General features: G+C 40.9%; 1 protein-coding gene across 5 annotated transcripts in view; it reads right to left on the bottom strand.

Moving 5' to 3' along the window:
- TBL1XR1 (TBL1X/Y related 1) overlaps positions 1-22,999 on the bottom strand; it is a 174,066-nt gene that overhangs the window by 35,314 nt on the left and 115,753 nt on the right. For 4 of the 5 annotated variants that reach the window (XM_059687075.1, XM_059687073.1, XM_059687072.1 and 1 more), the window contains one exon: positions 7,355-7,457. The exons of the other annotated variant lie outside the window; for it this stretch is intronic. In XM_059687075.1, coding sequence (XP_059543058.1) covers positions 7,355-7,412 — 58 coding nt within the window. In that variant the 5' untranslated portion in view covers positions 7,413-7,457. The remainder of the gene's footprint in view (positions 1-7,354; positions 7,458-22,999) is intronic. 5 annotated transcript variants of the gene reach the window in all.

Raw genomic sequence — 22,999 nt, forward strand, 5'->3', positions numbered from 1 at the left:
GATAGTAATTCAGTGACAAAGACAAGCAGTGGCAGGGGTGTGTGTGGTTATTCATGAGACCACACACCATTCCCATGTGAGAAACAAGATCACAAAACCACCATGTTCTGAATACTGGTTATTTCAGGGGGTCCCCTCCCTTGGGATGACAGAGATTGTGTTCTCAAAGGCAGAGTTAGTCTTCAGGAGTCGGCCACTCTACAAACAGAGAAGACAGAACAAGAAAATGGGCCCTGATCCTCATGGCTATGACACTGGGTATCTAAAAGAGAGGGGGTGGGGGAGCAAAGCTTAACTATTATACAATACAGTGCCATAGTCTGGAAGGAAAATCTAATTTGTACAAGGTCCTATATTCAAGCCTCAGGTCAGAAAACACTAAATAATGCTATCCCTGCTCCCAACTTCACACACCCTTGACCCCAAATCCATTTCCACCTATGTCCTACAGACCCAGAGTTTTTTTACTCTAAAAGTTCCACAATCATTAGTCATGGGGATGTAAAAGTACAGGGAATATAGTAAAAAATATTGTAATAACTACGTATAGTGCCAGGTGGGTACTAGACTTATTGGGGGGTCATTTCAGAAGTCATATAAATGTTTAATCACTATGTCGTACACCTAAAACTAATATAATATTGTATATCAACTGTAATTGAAAAGTAAACAAATTAAAGTCAGAATTACAATATGATCCATCAATTCCTCTCACGGTTTATTGTCCAAGAAAAATAAAAACATGCTTGAACAACAACAAAAAAGTTCCACAATCAAATGCTTAAAGATTTCAGCAAAGGTAAAAGAAAATAAAGGAAATCATCCTATGGGGGATCTTTGATGTTGAAGAGTTAGACTCAGCACTTACAAAAAACAAAAGAGAGGAAAATGTGAAGAAAAAAATAATACAATACCAAAACCCAATGCAACTGTTAATATGTTTGTATTTCTTTTTTTCTTTACATATTGTTTCCCCCCCAAAAAATTATAATACATTGGCTGTATAATTTTGTGCCCTAATTTTGCTCTTAAACATACATACAACTATAAACATTTCGTTTAAATCATATTTTCTGAAATAATTTTATTGTTATAATATTCAACCAATAAATTTAGTAAATTCATCCCAAAGCTGGACAGTTGGACTTTTCCAATATTCACTATTTAAAAAGAATCTTGCTTCATTATGTGTATAGGTTTTTGCCAGGTATAATTTCTTTTCTCCTTAGGATGGACTCCCTCAAAAGTTGAAAGGGATGTATATTAGCATTTTAAAGGAGTTTTCATGATTGCCAAACTGCTTTCCCCCTAAAATTGTGCAAATGTATAATGCCATCAAAATTTGTTTCCTTATATTCTCACTATGCTGAATATTCTTTAAAAGAAAAACAAAGATTATTATTAAGATTGGACAAGTTCTGTTTGGCAACTATTAAAGTTGTCTTTTAACAAGTATATCAGCCGGAAATACGTAATTGAAATTTCCTCTATCAATCAGAGAAAAATAGTCATTCAGGTGACAAAAAAGAACTGATTTGGAAGTATAAAAGTACAGTAACTGCTAACATTTATGACAACTGTTTGCTGTTTATTGTTAATTAGCCATCTATATAACAACTATATGTCAAATGTTAATGCATATTTTATTTGCTTATAAAGCAAAACTCTGTATAACTACTTGTTCTTTTGTAGCTGACCATTCTACTACTCATATAAATTAAAAGAAAGATTAAAGATGGGTATTCCAGATCCAACCTTTCCTCACTCCAGTTCTTCATGGCTAGAGGCACATTACTATAGCCAGTTTCACCTGACTCCATCCTGTCTGCTGGTCCAGTCTGTTTATAAATGGCACCAGCAGGAGGGTATGTGGACAGGAATGTTTATCTAGCCCAGTTACCTGTATCTGAGCCAAGAGAAACTACACTGTCACTTGATTGCTGACATTTTACTAGCCATTGCAGGGGTTAAAACAGAAATCATTAAATTATTGTCCCAGCTGGTTTGGCTCAGTGGATAGAGCGTCAGCCTATGGACTGAAGGGTCCTGGGTTCGATTCTGGCCAAGGGCACATGCCTGGGTTGCGGGCTCAATCCCCAGTAGGAGGCGTGCAGGAGGCAGCTAATCAATGATTCTCTCTCATCATCGATGTTTCTATCTCTCCCTCTCCCTTCCTCTCTGAAATCAATAAAAACATATTTTTTAAAAAATATGAAGGAATGGATTTTGATGTTACAGGTTAGAACCTTAATGTTACCACATAAACATTCAGGTTAGTTTGTACCTACTATGATCACATCTATATTTCTAAATTAAGTGTGTATGGGGGGGGGGGGGGGCTTTGATGGGTGATCTTATGAACCAGGGGTGGGGAACCTTTTTTCTGCCAAGGGCCATTTGGATATTTATAACAGTATTTATGGGTTATACAAAATCACCAACTTAAAAATTAGCCTGCTATATTTGTTCAAACATTTAATTAACTCACCCCTAATACCTTGGCGGGGCTAGACCAAATGATTTCTCGGGCCTTCTACGGTCCAAGGGCCAGACGTTCCCCACCCGTTATAAACAAATAGGACATGGGAAGTAAGCACCATCTCAGAAAAAGTGGTGTGGTGCAAGGCCTATATCCAGGGAAATGCGCTATCCCTTTGTAAAGGGCAGAACACAGTGGAGAGCTCAGAGGGTGGGGTGCAGGAGACAAGGTGCTTTTCCATGAACCAAACCCTTTAAACCTACATATATTGTTACTTTCTCATAGAGACTGTATGGCAAGACGAACCTCAGTTCTAAAAACAGGGGAATTAAAACAAAATAATAGTATTCAGAATCACAATCTAGAAAATAACTCAGTAATAAGGACATGCTGTTTTGCATTTTCCAGTTAGTCTTCAAATACAACTCTTCATAATATCCAACATTCAAGTATATCATAAACAAACATGCAAAAGACAACAGTTAAATCTACAATGAAGAATTCTCCCCCAAACCAAATACACAATTTAGGCAAAATGAAATTTTATATTACACAAAGGAAGGAAAAAAAGGGTGGGGGGTGCCACAAAGTTCACAAATAATTGCCAGGAACAACTTCTCTAGAAAAAAGTAAACTAAAACTGTGAATAACTACATCAGAGTCAAGGGAAACAACAAAATGCAAAGGAGGGGGTGACGGGGGCGTTAAAAAAAGTCCAAACCAGGTTAGCTCTTCTGAAAGAATCACTGTATTAGGAGCTGTTATACAGATATAATTTAGAGTGTACTACTTAGTATTTATTCTGCATATGGTTTCTAGTTTATGAGTTATTAAGGGCAATCAAGTTATTGATGCTCATGGGTGAGCGCTAAATAAAGGAGCATACTGAATCAAGTCAATTGTACTCACAGTACTACATGTAAAATATTTTCACTTTGTTGAATATATAACTCTAATTCACAAAAGTACAGAATGATGATGAGCAAAGTAATTTGCTTAGGGTGAACTTTCTAGAGGTAAAATTGAGAAAAATAAAAAGAGGCCATATATCACAATGTAATCCCTTTTTAACAAGCAACAAAGTTTATAGATGTGGCAACTGAAGATCTGAGAAATTAAGTAATTTGGGGGGGAAGAAAGGGACTTTGAACAGAGTGTATCTTCTAGTGGTGATAACAGTCACAATAGTAGAATGCTCAGCACTTAAAGTATTTAAGATGAAAACAATTCAAGTAATTTATCCCCTCTGGAGTTGGATACCATCATCCAGTCAGTGTTAAACACTGCTTGTTGGGAACAAATATTAGACATTCTTACTGAAAAATTTCTAAATCCCACCTTTAGCAAAACAGAATGAAATGTTCATAAGGTGCTTTTTGGAATTTCTGACTGATAGCTTTTAGAGAATGAGACAAAGAAGAAGGAAATTTTATTTTCCTTTGTGGTAAGTCTTTGCAAACCAGTATTTAATGTCCTTGCACAGACATTGTCTCTGCCATGATTTCTTTTTTCATATCTCCTAATCCAATTCAGTACTCTTATGGAGAAATAGCAAGATTCTAGTTTCTTCTATATTGCTTTAAATCTTTTAAGAGAAATATTTATGGCTTAAAAAAGTAATTTACATCATATTTCTTACATATTTAATGACTAATTCTCAGTAAGTATCCTTTGTGATAAAGGAATTTCTGGACTATGTGATTCCAAGATAGAATCAATTGCAAACATGGCAATTTTTATGTACAAATGGAAATCGGAACCAAGAACAAGCCTTTGGAGCAGTGGAAGTCCTGAGATGGGTTAGATTCTGAGCTCTGTCAGAAACCTGACAGAACTATATATGTTTTAAACTTTTCCCATCTCCTATTTCTAGAAGTAATTTCAAAAGAATGTCTGATAGTATCCTTTATGATATAAACATGCCTCATCATTCCTGGAAAACCTTACCTACAAATACAAATATACCACTTTTACTGGAAGCTACCTCTTCAGGAGATAGTCTCACATTCCAACTCTCAATGTGTACATTTCATGGTTTCTATTTTCTCTCAAATGGTTACTAGATATAATTTTTCTTTCAAGATATTGTGAACAGCTACATACTTGTCTGTCAAGTTCCAATTGTCCTACAACTAATTAATATAGACCAGGGGCTTTCAAACTTTATTATGCCTTAACAGTGATGGCGAACCTATGACACGCGAACTCATTTTTTTGGTTGACTTTTCTTTGTTAAATGACATTTAAATATATAAAATAAATATCAAAAATATAAATCTTTGTTTTACTATGGTTGCAAATATCAAAAAATTTCTATATGTGACACGGCACCAGAGTTAAGTTAGGGTTTTCAAAATGCTGACATGCCGAGCTCAAAAGGTTCGCCATCACTGCCTTAGAATCACCTGCAGCATTTGTAAAATGCAGATTCTTGGGCCCCATCCACTGTTTTCTAAGTAATTCTGATACAGGCGGTCCAAGGATCAAACTTTAGAATTCTGGTCTAGGCAATTCTTAAATTTATGACAAGTTGCATTCCTAGAAAAAGTGCAGTAAATCAAAATGTCATCAGTTGAGCCCTGGCAGGGTGGCTCAGTTGGTTTGAGTGTCTTCCCATACACCAAAAGGTTGTGGGTTCTAGTCCTTGTCAACGTGCATATGGAAGACAACAGATCAATGCCTCTCTCTCTCTCTCTCTCTCTCTCTCTCTCTCTCTCTCTCTCAAAGCAATAAACATAGCCTCAGGTGAGGATAAAAAATGTCATCATTTGAGTCTCATTTTCTCCTATAAAGTTACAAATTTTATGAAAGGGCTGGTTTCACATTTTCAGTGATGTGGCTTAACATCATACTTCATCACCAGTATACCGCTATATAAAGTATAAAACCTTTTCAAGAATACATAAAGAATAATTAAGAATACAGTAAACAATTATAAAGGACTTAATATGATAACTATCAGTCTATCTTACAAAACCTTTTAAAATATAATTCTTGCCTTATTTTTACTGCAACATAACACATCTTAAGACTTGGAATTTATAAGGGTTTTCTCTAAGAACATCAGCAACTTTAATAAGTTTTTTTCTTTTTTTGTTCTTAAGAAGACTTGATAATATTTAGTCACTTGGTACTCTTTCAGAAATTAATCCAGAGTATTATTTTAGTGTCCCCTTTACTTGCTGAATTTTCTTGTAGCGGCATGAGGAAGCAGGAAGATGCAAGTGTTCCTTAACATCCCTAACTTCACCTTCCCCTATTTCACCAGCAAGGGTGGAACCACAGGGTGCTGCTGCACTATTCCACTGTTCCTGATCTCCTGAAACAGCAGTTTCATATGGTTCAGCCTAAATAACAGCCTTTACAAACCACCTAACAAGCCACTGCAATATATTTCCCATCAACTGATCCTTCACAATATATTCTGCTTTAGTTCCCAAGGCCTCAAAACTCTGGCTTAAATAGTGGTCAGACTCAAAGGCATAAAAAGTACTTTGTTTTGGCCCAACAATTTCTTTACATTTTGTCCCAAAAGTACTACATAACAATATCCAAACATGCGCATACATGTTTATATGTAACAATCACTAGGTCGTTCCTTTTCCCACTTAATTAATCATTTTTATCTTATTCAAAATATTATATGGATGTCCTCACTGGATCTGCCTTCAAAAACAAAACAAAACAAGATCTATTAATTTCAGCGCTTCATAGCAAGTTATTTTGCATCAGCTGGTTCCTTTCATTTCTTTTCCCTTTTCTCCTCCCTGCCCTTGTTGGATATCACTTTCCCAGGTGTTCCAGGCCAGAGAGGCACAGTGGTGGTACTTGAGAATAAGAAAAAGCTCACAACCAGGGTGCAGCTGAGAACATCTCAGCAAGCAGTGGGGTCTAGGATCTGAGCCCACGTTTGCACTTCCTATACAAGAAAGGACAACTATCTGAGCCCTAAGAAGAAGAATGAGTTTCAAAACCAAAATTGAGAATTCAATGTCCTATTCTATTCCTTCTATCTTCCCTCACACACAACTACAAAAATTATATTTTTTATACCACACCACACTTTACTATTAAACCTTGCAGTAAATTTAGGCTATAATTTCTAAAACTCAACCACTCCAGTGTGACATATTTAAACCCTGAATAATTCCATCTCATGCTAATAATCTGCACTTACATTGCAGTCAATCTTTTCCACCATCCTATGACCCATCCAACCCAAGCTTAACTTCTTAGACTGTTACTTTTTTTTTTGGCTTAATCCATCCCATATCTCCCCATATAGTTTTCCTTCTACTTATAACAACATCTATTAATCTGTCTAGAAAACTTAGATAATTACTTATTTATTTAATATTTATTACAAATGACTTTCAATGATTTATGTTTACTAATTATCCCTCAATAAATACATTTAGTTAGAATTCAGGTCAAAGATACACTTAATCAATTGGGATAATACTTATGAAAACAATCTGAAAAAATGTCTAATTTAGCTTTTGAAATGCTAACTACAATTAGGACCAAAAACATTTAGCTAAGAATTCTAAATATACATTATTAAATTGATGACATCTGAGAGTTTATATGTTCTATGTACAATAATCTCACTTCATAACAAATTATAAAATGGTATTTGAATAGTGAAAGCCAAACCATTTGTTACCAATATTTGCCTGAGATGATGCCAACATATTTGAAAGAGTCAGAGAGTTAAACCATGCAGTAACACATAGCTTTAAAATGGCAGTCCAGACATTTAAGGAAACATACAAAGTTCAACAGTTTGGACTGATACAAATTTCAAATGCATAAAAGGTTATTTTGAGAATATTAAAATAATTGGAGGCCTATTTATTTTATGAAAGTACTCACCTGACTCTTGCAAGTATCTATATACCAAGAAGTTGACCTCATCACTGCTTATACTCATCTTTATTCCCACTTAAACCATGAGGTCACAACACAGGATATAACCCTAAAAATAAAACAAAGTTAATTAAGTATTTTCTCAATAAAATATTTTTAAACAAAATGTAAACAATGTTGTAAAAACCATTTGATTGTATTAAATGATGAAAAAAAGAAGGTTCTATATTGCCTCATAATGAACCCTAACAAATAAAGTTACTTCCAACAGTTAGTAATAAATTATACAACCAAAACATGGCTGGTTCTATTTTTCTGCAAGATAACATACTGACAAAAATGATTCAAATTTTATAAAAGGGCTTTAGCATCACATTTTAATTATTATATCAAACAGCATAAAAAGTTGTTCCTTTATTTCTCCTTAACTGTAAAAATAGTAAATTTTAAGAATCAGAATATTATTTATTTAGACAAGAAACATTCTAGACCACTGGCTGGGGATGGATTAGGGAGTGAGCCGATTGTGTCTACATAAGGTTATCTATATATAAAAAAGGCAATGACCGTGACGACAGAAACGACCGCTGGACCAGTCACCATGCGGTGCTAGCATAGATGCATAGGCACAGGTAAAGTCCATGAGTGAACTAAGAATGAACAGGACAAATGCTTGCCTTCACAGAGCTCGCACTGTAAGAAAGTTAGGTCAGGGTTGAGAATTCAAAATTGTCACCAGCACAGACCTGAGGTGCCGCATTGGCCAAAGATACATCCAGTAGCGGACTGGGGGCGTGACTAAAGGGCTGGCGCCAACGTGAAGGTGGAGCTGTTCTAAATTTCCCAGAGGAGCCAATGGCTGCCTAGGAGACAGAGCTTTTGATGCTGATTGGCATAGAAACAGACCAATCAGAACCAAATCTGGGTGAACTGCAAAGGCAGAACCTAAGGTGGAGGCTGTGGAGAGGTTTTAAGGGCGCCAGCTATTTGGTGTAAGGTGTAAGAAAGTGGTTCAATTTTTTAATAACTGGTTTGGCAGTATAGTGCATATGGCTGGCTATCAATGAAGATATAGGGGTTATGTATTTTTGTCTGCCAAGAGCATCTCCTCCTGCTGAAAAAGCTCCCCCCCCCCCATTTAAGCAATCCTACCCTATTTAATCTATCCTATCTAATAAAAGAGAAAAATGGTAATTGGCGTACGACGATACCCTTTTCATTGGCTAATCAGGGCTATATGCAAATTAACCGCCAACTATGATTGGCAGTTAACTGCCAACTAAGATTGGCAGTTAACTGCCAACAAGATGGTGGTTAATTTGCATATGTAGGCACAATGCAGGGAGGCGAAAGGGAAAGCAGGAAGAAGCCCCCTGCCACTGACAGTGATCGGAAACCCAGGGGGGAGCTAAGAGCTGGGGGCAGGGCAAAGGCGTCGCCTTTGCCCTGCCCCCCAGCCATGATTGGAGAATCAGGCGCCTTTGCCGCCCTGGCCAGTGATAGCAGGAAGTAGGGGTGGAGCCAGCGATGGGAGCTGGGCACGGTCGAAGCTGGCAGTCCCGGGAGCTAGGGGGTCCCTTGCCTGGGCCTAAAGTGGAGCCCACGATCGCGGGGCCGCTGCAGCTGCGGGTCCCCGCTGCCCGGGCCGGACGCCTCAGCCAGAGGCGTTAGGCCTGGGCAGGGGCGTAGCCTGCAACCGTGGGGAGCGGGGGGTCCCCTGCCCAGGCCTGACACCTCTGCCAGAGGCCTCAGGCCTGGTCAAGGGGCCGATCCGGTGATTGGTGATCGGAGGGTGATGAGGGTCAACTCCTCTGGCCGAGGCATCAGGCCTGGGTGGGGGGCGGAGCCGGGGATTGGGGGGATATGATGGTCCCCTTGCCCAGGCCTGAAGCCTGGGTCAGAGGCGTCAGGCTTGGGCGGGGGGTGGAGCAAGCGATCAGAGGGAGATGGGGGTCCCCTGCCCAGGCATGATTCCTGGGCCAGAGGCCTCAGGCCTGGGCGGGGGCCAGAGCCAGTGATCAGGGGGAGATGGGGGTCCCCTGTCCAAGCCTGACACCTCTGGTGGAGGCATCAGGCCTGGGCAAGGGGCCGATCCTGCGATTGGAGGGTGATGGGGGTCAACGCCTGAGGGCTCCCAGTATGTGAGAGAGGGCAGGCTGGGCTGAGGGACACTCCCCTCCCCACACACACACCCAGTGCACGAATTTCGTGCACCGGGCCCCTAGTCTATAATAAAAGGGTAACATGCTAATTAGAACAGGTTGACCGGCCATATTCTGGACATCTGACTTCCTTCCGGACAAAGCCAAGGCAGAGGCAGTTAGGGGCGATCAGGACAGCAGGGGAGGGCAGTTGGAGGTGAAGTGGCCTGCAGGGGAGGACAGTTGAGGACAACCAGGCCGGCAGGAGAGAGCCATTGGGGACGACCAGGCTGGCAGGGGAGGGCAGTTGGGGGCATTAGGCAGGTGAGTGGTTAGGAGCCAGTGGCCCTGGATTGCGAGAGGGATGTCTGACTGTCCAAACTGGCAGTCGGACATCCCCCGAGGGGTTCCTGGATTGAAGAGGGTGCAGGCCAGGCTGGGGGACACCCCCCTCCCCGCACGAATTTCATGCACCAGGCCTCTAGTGTCTACATAATTTCATAGGATTTTAAGTCTCAATTTTGTCAACATCTAATCTGGTAATGTTCAAGTTTCCAAAAGCTCTAGGTCTTTAAGGCAGTGGGTTTGGAATACAATTCTGAAAACTCAAATGATGTGCTTTTATCTTAATGTACATCCTTAAACCTAGAACCAGGAGAAAGGGGAAAAAGGAAATTGAGATATAACTTAAATATGGCTAACGATACTTATCCATTCTCAAGTCTCTTAAGAGTGACTTAAGCAGTACTCAGCAACCTTTCTTTGTACAGAGCCAGATAGTGAAAATGTTAGGATTTGCAACACACAAACATACTACCCAACCCTGCGGCTACAGCACAAGAGCAGCAGTAAACAATATGCAAGCAAATTGAGTGTGATTATGTTCCAATAAAACTTTATTTAGTGACACCGATATTTCAATGTTATATGATTTGTTGTCATAAAATATTTTTCTTTTGATTTGTTTCCAAGCATTTAAAAATAAAACTTTCTTAGCTGTAGTCCTTATAAAAGTCTTAAGTCTTAACAGGTGAGATTTGGTCCACAGACTAGTTTCTTGGTCCCGTGTTTAAAAAGGATACACTAACACCTAGTAATAAAGCGGTTCTAACATTAAGGGCCCATGCGGATAGCTCTGCCACATCATGGACCCTTCATGAGGCAGAGTTCACAGGATACTTTAAAATCACAAATTAACCAAACATTTCAGTAAGCTCCTCCGTGACAGGAACTGCTACTGCCCTACACTGTGGAAAGAGTGGTGACCAAGCATCATCCAGCTTATAGCTCAGAAAGGAAGAAAGACAAGGAGGTAGGAAGAATTTTCCAGTGGGTGCACACAGAGGAAACCCTAACTGATTTAGCAGTCTGGGAACACAGCCTGGTGTTTCAACCTGAAGGACAGACAGGAGCAAAGGGAGAACAGGAAAGTTTTGGGGAGGAAGGCAGGAATGGAAGCAATTCAGTGAGCACTAATGTCAAGGAAAGGACTGGATGAGGAAAGAGTTACAAAACATGAACTAAGGCTTGAAACAAAACCCGTATTCTGCAGGGCCTTAAAAGCATCACCTAGAGAAAACGAATGCACTGACAAGGTTTTAAGACAGTAGGTGAATGACCTGATTTACTTTTTTTAATCCTCACCCAAGGATATGTTTTCATTTATTTTAGAGAGGGAGGGAGAGAGGGAGGGAGGGATGGATCTATGGAAAGAGAAACATCGATTAGTTGCCTCAGGTACATGCTCTGAGCAACCCACAACCTAGCTATGTGCCTTGACCAGGAATCAATCCAACAACCTTTCGGTGCATGAGACAATATTCCATGCAACGAAGCCATCTGGCAAGGACTGATTTAAACTTTAAAAAGATTATCCTGGCTGTGATATGAAGAATAGACTGGAAGGAAACTGGACTGGAAAAGGGATAGGTTGCAGAAATCTAGCTGAAGACCAAGAAACCTGGACTATACTGGAAGTTGGGGGGCAGTACTGGGATTCACCAGGTACTTAGGAAGTCGACTCAAGGTGATTGATTGGACACAGGGATGAGGAAAAGGAGACTCAAAGGTTTCTTTTAGGACATCTGGATGGGTGGTAGTTCTATTTACTGAGATGAGAAACCATGGTGGAAGAGTGACAACTATCTTGATATAAAGAAAGGGACTTTGGAGCACCAAAGCCCCATCGAAGCAAGTCTAGCCCCAGAGGGGTGTCTCCAGCACAGAAGTTCTCCCACTGCAGACACAGCTGATTCTCACAGCCAATTGGCCTGGAGGCCAATTCCTCACAGTGATAACTACAACAATCAAGGCTTAATTACAACAAGACTGTGCACAAAGCCCACAAGGGGGTGCACCAAGAGTGTCTACCTCAGGTAACTGGGACACTTAGCACAGAAAGGCACTCTATCAACACAGCGAAGCATAGAAAATGCCGAGACAAGGAAACAGGACACAAACAACAGAATTGGAGGAAAGCAAACTGCTGGATATAGAGTTCAAAACCACACTTTTAAGGTCTTTAAAGAACTGTCTAGAAGCTGCCGATAAATTTAATAAGGCCCTCGAAAAGACTGGTGAGACCGCCAATAAATGTAGTGAGATCCTCAAGAAATCTAATGAGACCCTCGATGTTGTGATAAAGAATCAACTAGAAATTAAGCATACACTGACTGAAATAAAGAACATCATACAGACTCCCAACAGCAGACCAGAAGATCGCAAGAATCAAGTCAAAGATTTGAAATACGAAGAAGCAAAAAACACCCAACCGGAAAAGAAAAATGAAAAAGGAATCCAAAAATACAAAGATAGTGTAAGGAGCCTCTGGGACAGCTTCAAGCGTACCAACATCCGAATTACAGGAGTGCCAGAAGAAGAGAGAGAGCAAGATATTGAAAACCTCTTTGAAGAAATAATGACAGAAAACTTCCCCTACCTGGTGAAAGAAATAGACTTACAAGTCCAGGAAGCGCAGAGAACCCCAAACAAAAGGAATCCAAAGAGGACCACACCAAGACACATCATAATTAAAATGCCAAGAGCAAAAGACAAAGAGAGAATCCTAAAAGCATCAAGAGAAAGAAAATCAGTTACCTACAAGGGAGTACCCATACGACTGTCAGCTGATTTCTCAACAGAAACTTTGCAGGCCAGAAGGGAGTGGCAAGAAATATTCAAAGTGATGAATACCAAGAACCTACAACCAAGACTATTTTATCCAGCAAAGCTATCATTCAGAAGTGAAGGCCACATAAAGAGCTTCACAGATAAGAAAAAGCTAAAGGAGTTCATCACCACCAAACCAGTATTATATGAAATGCTGAAAGGTATCCTTTAAGAAGAGGAAGAAGAAGAAAAAGGTAAAGATACAAATTATGAACAACAAATACACATCTATCAACAAGTGAATCTAAAAATCAAGTGAATAAATAATCTGATGAACAGTATGAACTAGTGATTGTAATAGAATCGGGGACATAGAAAGGGAATGGACTGACTATTCTTGGGGGGGGGGGTGGGGTGAGGGAAGAGATTGGACAATAATCGTGCACCTATGGATGAGGACAGTGGGTGGGGAGTGAGGGCGGAGGGTGAGGTGGGAATTGGGTGGAGGGGAGTTATGGTGGGAAAAAAGAGTAACTAATGTAATAATCTGAACAATAAAGATTTAATTTAAAAAAAAGAAAGAAAGGGACTTTGCCAAAAAAATTAACTAAAAGAGTACAATTAATCACCTGAATGTTCAATATCCACGGGGACACATTCCAAGAACTTCAGTGCCTGAAAACCCAGATGGTACCAAACCCTGTATACACACCTGCAAAATTAGCACAAATTTCTATTTCCCTCTTCACAATTTTTCATATAGAAAATACATTCTTAGGATAGATCTTAGCAACCTCAGCATAGGATTTTTTCCCTTTGTGTATTACATTGAGAACTTTCACTTTTTCATTTAAAGCAGCGGTCCTTAACCTGTGGGTCGCGACCCCTTTGGGGGGTGAACGACCCTTTCACAGGGGTCGCCTAAGACCTTCGGAAAACACATATGTAATTACATATTGTTTTTGTGATTAATCACTATGCTTTAATTATGTTCAATTTGTAACAATGAAACTGGGGGTCACCACAACATGAGGAACTGTATTAAAGGGTTGCGGCATTAGGAAGGATGAGAACCACTGACTTAAATGAAGCACTTTATGGCTTCTCTTTGGCATATCTGAATTGCCAGCTTCATTACTTTTGCAATTTGGGGTCATTATTAAATAAAAGCACTGCGATACCATGAGTGGATCTAATCAGCAAGATGGCTATGAAGTGACTGACGGGCAGGGAGCATACACAGCGTGGAGACGCTGGACAAAGGGGGATGATTCACATCCCAGGCAGCACAGAGCAAGATGGCATGAGATTTCATCACACTACTCAGAATGGCGCACAATTTACAATTAATGAATTGTTTATTTTTGGAATTTTCTATTTAATACTGTTAGACTGGTTGGCCACGAGTAACTGAAAGCATGGAAAGTGAAACCATGGATAATGCGGGGGCTAAAGTACTTACTGCACTTTGGGGGTAATAAACCAATCCAAACAAATGCTGATCAGATGCATTTATGGAGTGAGGTAGTGACCAGTGAAAAGTAAACACTAAAATGGTCATGTTATTTACAAAGATGATGGGGAGAAATGCATTAAAGCACTATTTTTTTTAACAGATTTATTTTATTCACTCAGTCAATACTTCATTTCAGGACTTCCAATGTGCCAGGTATTCTGATAGATGTTGAAGACACAGCTAAATAAAGTAATTCTTAGCACTAAAGGGTCCTAAGAAGTTCCTAATTCCAAGTTATGATATAAACTGCCAACGACTCAGTAAGATATGAACAGCAGTCCTAACTGGTCAGCCAGTCTCTGTAGTCACAAACAGACCACTACAATACCCTGCTAAATATAACAGCCTCTAAACACAAATTTATTTTGTTTGTTGGGGCTGAATTCTCCATCTGATCTGAAGCAAAATAATAGTTCAGCTGCTGCCCTGCGACCCATTGAGTTATAAAAAACTGTCAAATAGTCTTGTTAAAACCAAAACACACTGTGAAAATACCAAACTATCATAACAACAATAACAACAACAACAAAAAGTGTATGTGGTGGGGAAATAAGAGTGAGGAGAGAGATTAAATCAATTTATCCATTCGGGAAGTCATGGTGGGTATGAACTCGATGGGCTGCATAGAATTCCTATTATGAAGCCCTTACTTCCAGCACCTCAGAATGGGACTTCATTTGGTGACAAGATCTTTAGAGGTGATTAAGTTAAAATGAGGCCAATCTGAATATGGTCCCAATATGAATGATGCTCTTATAAGAGAAGAGACACCAGGATGCATGTGCACAGAGGAAAGGCCATGTGACAACAGAGAGAAGGCAGCCATTGGCAAGTCAAGGAGAGAGGCCTTAAAAAAATACCACATGCACTGGCACCTTCATCTTGGACTTCCAACTTCTAGAACTGTAAGAAAATAAATTTCTGTTGCTTAAGCCATCCAATCTGTGGCCATTTGTTATGGCAGCCCTGTCAAACTCATATACACCCATCTTATATCACAAATTCTTAAAAGCTCTGTTTGATCATTCATTAGAGGCCTTTAAAATTATTAAGTTCACAGTTGCTAGGATCTGCCTTTCAATTTGCCTCTCTCTATCTTTAGGAACCCATCCTGTTCTGTAATTATCAAGGATGATGAGAGTAACAGAATATGTTATTTTATAATCTTCTGCCCCCATCCCCACTGCCCAATTCTCCTATGCTCCCTACCGCCACAAAACATTCTCAGGAGCAGTACCAAAAATGCATTACCCTTAATTCACCACCTCATCAAAAACAGTAATTAAAATTCTACCACAGTTAGGTAATAATGCTTTGTTTGTATAAAATATGGCACAATGAAGAAAGGTATATTTTAAGACTCAGCTTTGAAGTCTTTGGCAATATACCTTAAAATGTGCATAAAATACATTCTCAATTTTTGCAATGCTAAATCCTATAAGGTTGTACAAAATTTTACTAGACTAAATGAAATCATGTTTACCAAATTACTTTTGTAAACTGTAAAGTTACAACATTAGGATTTAGAAACAATCGGATAATCTCGAGAAGAAACACTAAACTCTAAATGAAATACATATTTCAGCTTATTTTTAATATAATACTAATTAAACTAAAACAAAAACAGTACAAAATCAAATTACTTGGCTGATATCTTAAAACATTTATAACAAAAGCTTATTTACTTTTCTTATGTATTAGCCCTAAACTACAACTATGGTTTATCTGTCAACCATTTTAAGAGTATCTTTTCATGGCTGCCTGTAACATTAAGTCCAAAGAGAAGCAAAGTAGTGTATTTCTTCATAACAACAACAAAATTCTACCATTCTTAACATTAGGATAAATGCTGAGTTTAAGCTATATTTTTAAAGAGCCAATCTCATAACTCTTACACTATTCTATAGGAGAATATATCCTTTTATAGTAAATCAGTAAGTTTTTTAAGGTGGTATCTTTAATAATTTGAATATTATGTCCCAATAAAAAATCTATAGTACAACCCTGCCCTAAGAGAAATATGCACCTTTAAATAAAAAAGCAGACAAAATAGCTTGTGAAGGAAAATGGTCAGACTCTGGCATAGGTTTTAATGTTCCAATTTTGACACATGATCATCTTTTTGATAATTTTTTAAAATATATTTTTATTGATTTCAGAGAGGAAGGGAGAGGGAGAGAGAGAGAGAAACATCAGTGATGAGAGAGAATCACTGATTGGCTGCCTCCTGCACACTCCCTACTGGGGATCGAGCCTACAACCTGGGCATGTGCCCTTGGCAGGAATTGAACCTGGGATCCTTCAGTCCACAGGCAAAGGCTCTATCCACTGAGCCAAACTGGCTAGGGCTCAATAATTTTCTTAAGTGTGTGCCTAGCAATGTGGACATTTTATGTAAAGGATAACAACATTTATCTTTTTTAAAAAATAGTTATAGTAATTTTTGTGCTGTGAAAATTTCTCCTTTTGATTATTTTGCTTTGTTATCATATTAATGATCATCAAAAGTCCAAAGTTGGTAAATGTTAAGAATTTCAAGTATGATTACAACTTGGAAGGGATTAACTTCTAAATTACTTTTCCTTCACTTTTTCATTCTAATCCAGAGCTTGCAGATATAAATTAAAGATAACATAATAGAGAAACAAGATCTCAGGTAGCCTATGTGATTTCAGACAAATCATAAATTTTCTAGGCCTGTTCCTCATCTATGAAATGAAAAAAATCGAAGTAGAGGATCTCTTTCACTTCTAAACTTCAATGATTCTAGTCAGTACAAGTATATAGGGTATTAGATATGAACCTTGCAGGCCAATACAGAGTACCAGGTCATATAGCGATTTTAATAGGCATTACCTACAGAAGTATATTACAAAATTTTTTAAACTGTCAGAGCTCAGAATTAGGGAAAAGGAAAACAAATGAGCCCACTTCATTAAGAAACATTTAAGTACTTATTAAGTATGATGCTTATTAGGACCAACTATCATTTATAAACAGTGACTTACATAAAGACATAGGCAAATGTATATCATTTGCAAGGTGTATCACAGGCAAGGTGTATATCAAATCATTATTCATTAGCAATAGACTCCTAATGGCAATCATTGTTTCACCTGTGACCAGGTTCTGCAAACTATGGCCATGTGTCAAATCCAACCTATTGCCTATTTTAGTACAGCCCACAATACCTTGTGGTTTTCACAAAACAAAAATGGTGTTTACAGAACATTAACACTTGCCATTGATTTGATGAAAGGGAATACTAATTCTGAATCTCAATTAGGCAATTTAAGTCTCAGCAAAACTATACTGAGAACAGTAAACTAGCAACCAATCCAAATCACCCTTAATTTAAATTCAACTGACATTAACTATTGCCCTATTTCCTTTTATACCCAGAGGCCTCTGATGAGCTGCCTCACTGCCCATAGATGTGGACTTAACTTCCCAAACATATAAAGGAGTGGTTGTTTACTCAGATGTCTTCTAAGATCCCTTTAAAATATAAAACTACATGACGCAATAAATATATGTTGAATGATTAAATAAAATTAAAGTCAAGATACACTGACAGAGGAATGAAAACGGACAAGATATCAAAACACTAAAGGAACAGAGGTAGATCAAATTTCTGGCACATATTTTTTAATTATTGAGCAGCAATAAGTCATAGGACTTAACGTAAACCATTGTCAGTGTCTGAAGGAAAAGTCTAGAAACTCAAGTCAGGTATGAAAATAAAGTAAGAAGGTGGTCCCCTACCACTAGAAGGAAAAGTTCTGAGTTTGGGAAGAAACAAGAAAAATAACAAAATTTTCTCGATTAAAATAAACTTATTCTAGCTTTGGAACAGATATGCTATGAGAATATGAAAGAAACAGCTAGAACTTTAAAAGGACAATCACATGAATGGATGGAAACTCTGCTTAAAACTGAGAAATTATATACGCAAAATAAAGAGAAAAGGGTACCAGATGTAACTACCTAGAACCACCTTTATAAAAGTTTATTAGGTAAGAAATAGGTATTACTTGATTCAAGAGAAAAAACTAAGTAGACAAAATGAAGGCTAGTGGACCCTAGTGAATCAAAACAAGTGTTCATGAATTGGTTATACTGGGCAAACTCTGGGGCAGAAGTAAAAATATGCAGAAGATTGTTCTGATAGCAGAAAGGTTTGATTAATATAGATCAAGTGTCCCAAGTATGAGGAAAAAACGTAAAGAAGAGATCATCATTCATTCCAATGGCAATCAAAGCTGCTCAAATCAAGTGAAGACAATTTAAACCAAGTTTAATCCTCAGATAACAGACTGATACAGACATGAGTATGTAAACACGCACGCGCGGGCACACAAGCATGCATGAGCACACATGCACATGCACACACAGACACGCCAGCTATTAGTAAATGTGGAAGGCAAAGGCAAAGGCAAAAGCAAATGGAGTAGAAATTGATGACAGGCATGAAGTGAAGTAGGCTTTCAAGTTTTATTGGGGAAAGAATGAGGGAAATCAACCATGAATGTCTCCTAGCTCAGTTTCACAGTGTAAGAAAAAACAGCAGTACTATCCTACTAGATTTTCTTTAAAAAAAAAAAAAAGCAGGTAGGAACAAATCAAGGGCAACACTCCTTAATCAAAGGAGGTCCTGTGGTGTCCTCCTTTGTAAATAATCAATCCAGTCAAGTTATAGACTCGCCAACTACAAACACCTATTTTTAGCAGTATCTTTTTAAAAGATACTTTCCATTTCATAGTAAATGTACTTGACTGCTAACACTATTTAAGGTGCTCAAAACTAAAACCAGAGTTATTATTTTTGTCAAGCCTGAGTCACAGTTGATTTGCTTTTTATTTAGTACTAGAGGCGCTATGCTCGAAATTCATGCAAGAATAGGCCTTCCTTCCCCCAGCTGCCGGCACCGGCTTCTCTCTGGCACCTGGACCCGGGCTTCCCTCCGGCTGCTGAAAGGTACCCGGGACCTGGGCTTCACTCGCAGCCCTGGCTTCGTCTGGAAGGACGTCTGGTCTAAATAGCATATTATGCTTTTATTATTATAGACTAAAGGCCCAGTGCACAAAAATTTATGCACTCAAGGGGGAGGGGGGAAATCCCTCAGCCCGGCCTGTGCCCTCTCGCAGTCTGGGACCGCTCGGGAGATAACGACCTGCTGGCTTAGGCCTGCTCCCGGGTGGCAGAGGGCAGGCCCAATCCCTAGGTGCAGCCCCTGGTCAGGCTCAGAGGAGGGCCGATTGGGGAGTTGGGGCGCCGCCCCCTGTCATGCACAGAGCAGGGCGGATCAGGAGGTTGCGATGCCACCCTGAGTCACACTCACGGTAGGGCCAATTGGGGGGTTGGGGCATCGCCCCCTGTCACACTCAAGGCAGGGTCGATGGGGAGGTTGCAGCGCCACCCCCTGTCACGCACAGAGCAGGGCCAATCAAGGGGTTGGGGCTCCATACGCTGTCACGCACAGAGCAGGGCCGATCAGGAGGTTGGGGAGCTCCCCGCTGTCACGCACAGAGCAGGGTCAATCAGGGGTTTGGGGAACTCCCCGCTGTCACGCACAGAGCAGGGTCGATCAGGGGGTTGGGGTGCTGCCCTCTATCACACACAGAGCAGGGCCGATCAGGGGGTTGGGGCGCCGCCACTGTCACACTCAGGGCAGAGCAGGGAGGTTATGGCTCTACCCCATCACACACAGAGCAGGGCCTGTGGGGGTGGGGGGGGGGGGGGCAGGTTGGAGCGCCGCACACTGTCACACACAGAGCCGTCGGGCGATCAGGGGTTTGGGGAGCTCCCCCCTATCAGGCACAGAGCAGGGCTGATCAGGGGGTTGGGGCGCCTTTCTGTCACGAACAGAGCAGGGAGGATAGGGAGGTTGTGGCCCCGCCCCCTGTCACACACAGAGCCCCAGGGCGATCAGGGGGTTTGGGTGCTGCCCTGTCACCCTGATCCCGGTGCTGGGAGGCCTTGCAGATCCGCTGATCCTGGTGCTGGGAGGCATATAGCCCTTTTACTATATAGGATAGAGGCCTGGTGCATGGGTGGGGGCCGGCTGGTTTGCCCTGAAGGGTGTCCTGGATCAGGGTGGGGGTCCCCACTGGGGTGCCTAGCCAGCCTGGGTGAGGGGATGGTGGCTGTTTGCAGCTGGTCACACACCCTTCAGGGTGGGGGTCCCAACTGGGGTGCCTGGCCTGTCTGAGTGAGGGGCTGAGGGCTGTTTTCAGGCTGGCGGGTAACTGAAGCTCCCAACTGTGCCTTTTTTTCTTTTCTTTTTTTTATTCTGGGCCAGATTCAGCTCTGAGGCTCCAGCTCCGAGGCCTCTGCTGCTGAAAGCAGGTATCTGGTTTGTTTGTGTTCTATAATCGAAACACTGTATCAACTACATCTCCGATCCTGGCTATCTGAAAGTAGGTTTCCGGGGTTTTGTTTAGCTTCTATATTTGTAACTATGTTTCAAACTGCAAGCTCAGAGGCCGGCAAGGCAGTCGGGGAACGTTGGTTTCCTCCGTCACTGAAGCAAGCAAGCCTCATGTTAGTTTCAAGCTGCCTGGCTGCCGGCCGCCATCTTGGCTGGCAGTTAATTTGCATATTGCCCTGATTAGCCAATGGGAAGGGTAGTGGACGTACGCTAATTACCATGTTTCTCTTTTATTAGATAGGATTATTATAGACTAGAGGCCTGGTGCACAAAAATTTGTGCACTTGTGGGTAGGGGGTCCCTCAGCCCAGCCTGTGCCCTCTCGCAGTCTGGGACAGCTCGGGGGTGACCACTTGCTGGCTTAGGCCGGCTCCCCGGGGGGATTGGGCCTAAGATGGCAATCAGACATTCCTCTGGCAGCCCTTGAGCCCTCGGGGGATGTACATTTGCCAGTGGGGAGCAGACCTAAGCTGCAGTCAGACATTCTTAGTGCTGCTGAGGAGGCAGGAGAGGCTCCCACCAGCACTGCTGTACTGGTAGCCGTCAGCCTGACTTGTGGCTGAGCAGAGCTCCCCCCTGTGAGAGCGCACTGACCACCAGAGGGCAGCTCATGCATTGAGCATCTGCCCCCTGGTGGTCAGTGTGTGTCATAGTGACCACTCTTTCTGCTGTTAGGGTCAGTTTGCATATTACCCTGTTACTATATAGGACAGAGGCCTGGTGCACGGGTGGGGGCCAGATGGTTTGCCCTGAAGGGTGATCCGGATCAGGGTGAGGGTCCCACTTGCTGCCTAGCCAGCCTGGATGATGGACAGATGGCTGTTTGTAGTTGGTCACACCCCTTCAGGGTGGGGGTCCCCACTGGGGTGCCTAGCCAGTCTGGGTGAGGGGCTGAGGGCCGTTTTCAGTCTGGCGGGCGACTGAAGCTCCCAGCCTCTTTTTTTTTTTTTTTTTTTAATTCTGGGATTTATTTACCTTCTATAGCTGTGACTGGAGCTGAGAGCCAGCTCCAGCTCTGAGGCCTAGATCCAGCTCTGAGGCTTTGGCTGGCTGAAAGCAGATATCTGGGATTTGTTTGGCATCTATAATTGAAACATTGTTGCTGCTCTGCTTGCTCCAGTTCTGAGGCCGCGGCTGGCTGAAAGCAGGTATCTGGGTTTGTTTAGCTTCTATAATCGAAACTCTGTTGCCATCACTGGCGCTCTAAGCTCTGAGGCCATGGCCGGCTGAAAGCCAGTATCTGGGGTTTGTTTAGCTTCTATAATTGAAACATTGTTGCTTCCGGAGTTCAGAGCTGGGTGGCGGCACGTGGGGAACCTTGGCTTCCTCCATCACTGGAGCAAGCAAGCCTCCTGCTCGCTTCAGCTGCGTGGCTGCCGGCTGCCATCTTTGTTGGCAGTTAATTTGCATATCTTGCTGATTAGCCGATGGGAAGCGTAGCGTAGGTATGGTCAATTACCATGTTTGTCTATTATTAGATAGGATAGAAATTAGGTCTCAAAGTGAGGTGTGTAGACCCCTGGGGTTCCCAAGAGTTTTATTAAGGGGTCCTCAGGGTGAAAATTATTTTTATACTAAGAAATTATTACTTGCCTTTTTCACTGAATTGACATTTGCACTGATGTTATAAGATAATAGTGGTAAATCAAGGCAGGAACACCTTATTTTATTAGCAGTCATATTCTTCATTACCATGATCCACAAAAATTCTTCACTGAAGAATTTCCTTGATGAAGCAGCCAAAACCAAAATGCTTACTTTTATTAACATATTGTTCCTTTTCATTGAATTTATTAGGGTGACAGTAGTTAACAAAACTATACAGGTTTCAGGTGCACATTTCTGCAGCTGTATTGTATGTTCACCACCCCAAGTCAATTGTTCACTGTCCATCACCATTTATCCCCTCCATACCCTCTTCCACCTCCCACCTCCCCCTTCGCCCTCCCCGCAATCACCTTATGCCACTTTTACTTTAAAGAACAACTTACAAAGTATGGCTTTTCAGATTAGAATCTGACAGACATTTTCTTGCAAATAAAGTGAAACTGTCATTTTAAATAAGCCAACTAGTGGTAAATGTTGGGAGGGTAAAACTTAAGCTTTTAAGGGAACATTAGAATTGGGAAATTTTATCAGCCACCATGAATTTGAGAGATTCCCAATACTCTATGAGATTAATGGTGATATTAATTAGTCTGATTTTTTATTGCATAATGAACATATGGAAGACCTGCAGAACTCAGTGAACAAATATTTTCCCAATGACCAGTACAAAATTATGAAAGTTCAAGAGAGACCTATGGCTTTTAATGAATGGAATACAAAAAGTTCAGATACAATTTCAAATCTTGCATTAAAACTAACCCTTGCCCTAGCCCAGCCGTGGGCAAACTACGGCTTGCAGGCCAGATCCAGCCCTTTTGAAATGAATAAAACTAAAAAAAAAAAACAG

This window comes from Myotis daubentonii, chromosome 3 (assembly GCF_963259705.1).
Source record: "Myotis daubentonii chromosome 3, mMyoDau2.1, whole genome shotgun sequence".
NCBI lineage: Eukaryota > Metazoa > Chordata > Mammalia > Chiroptera > Vespertilionidae > Myotis > Myotis daubentonii.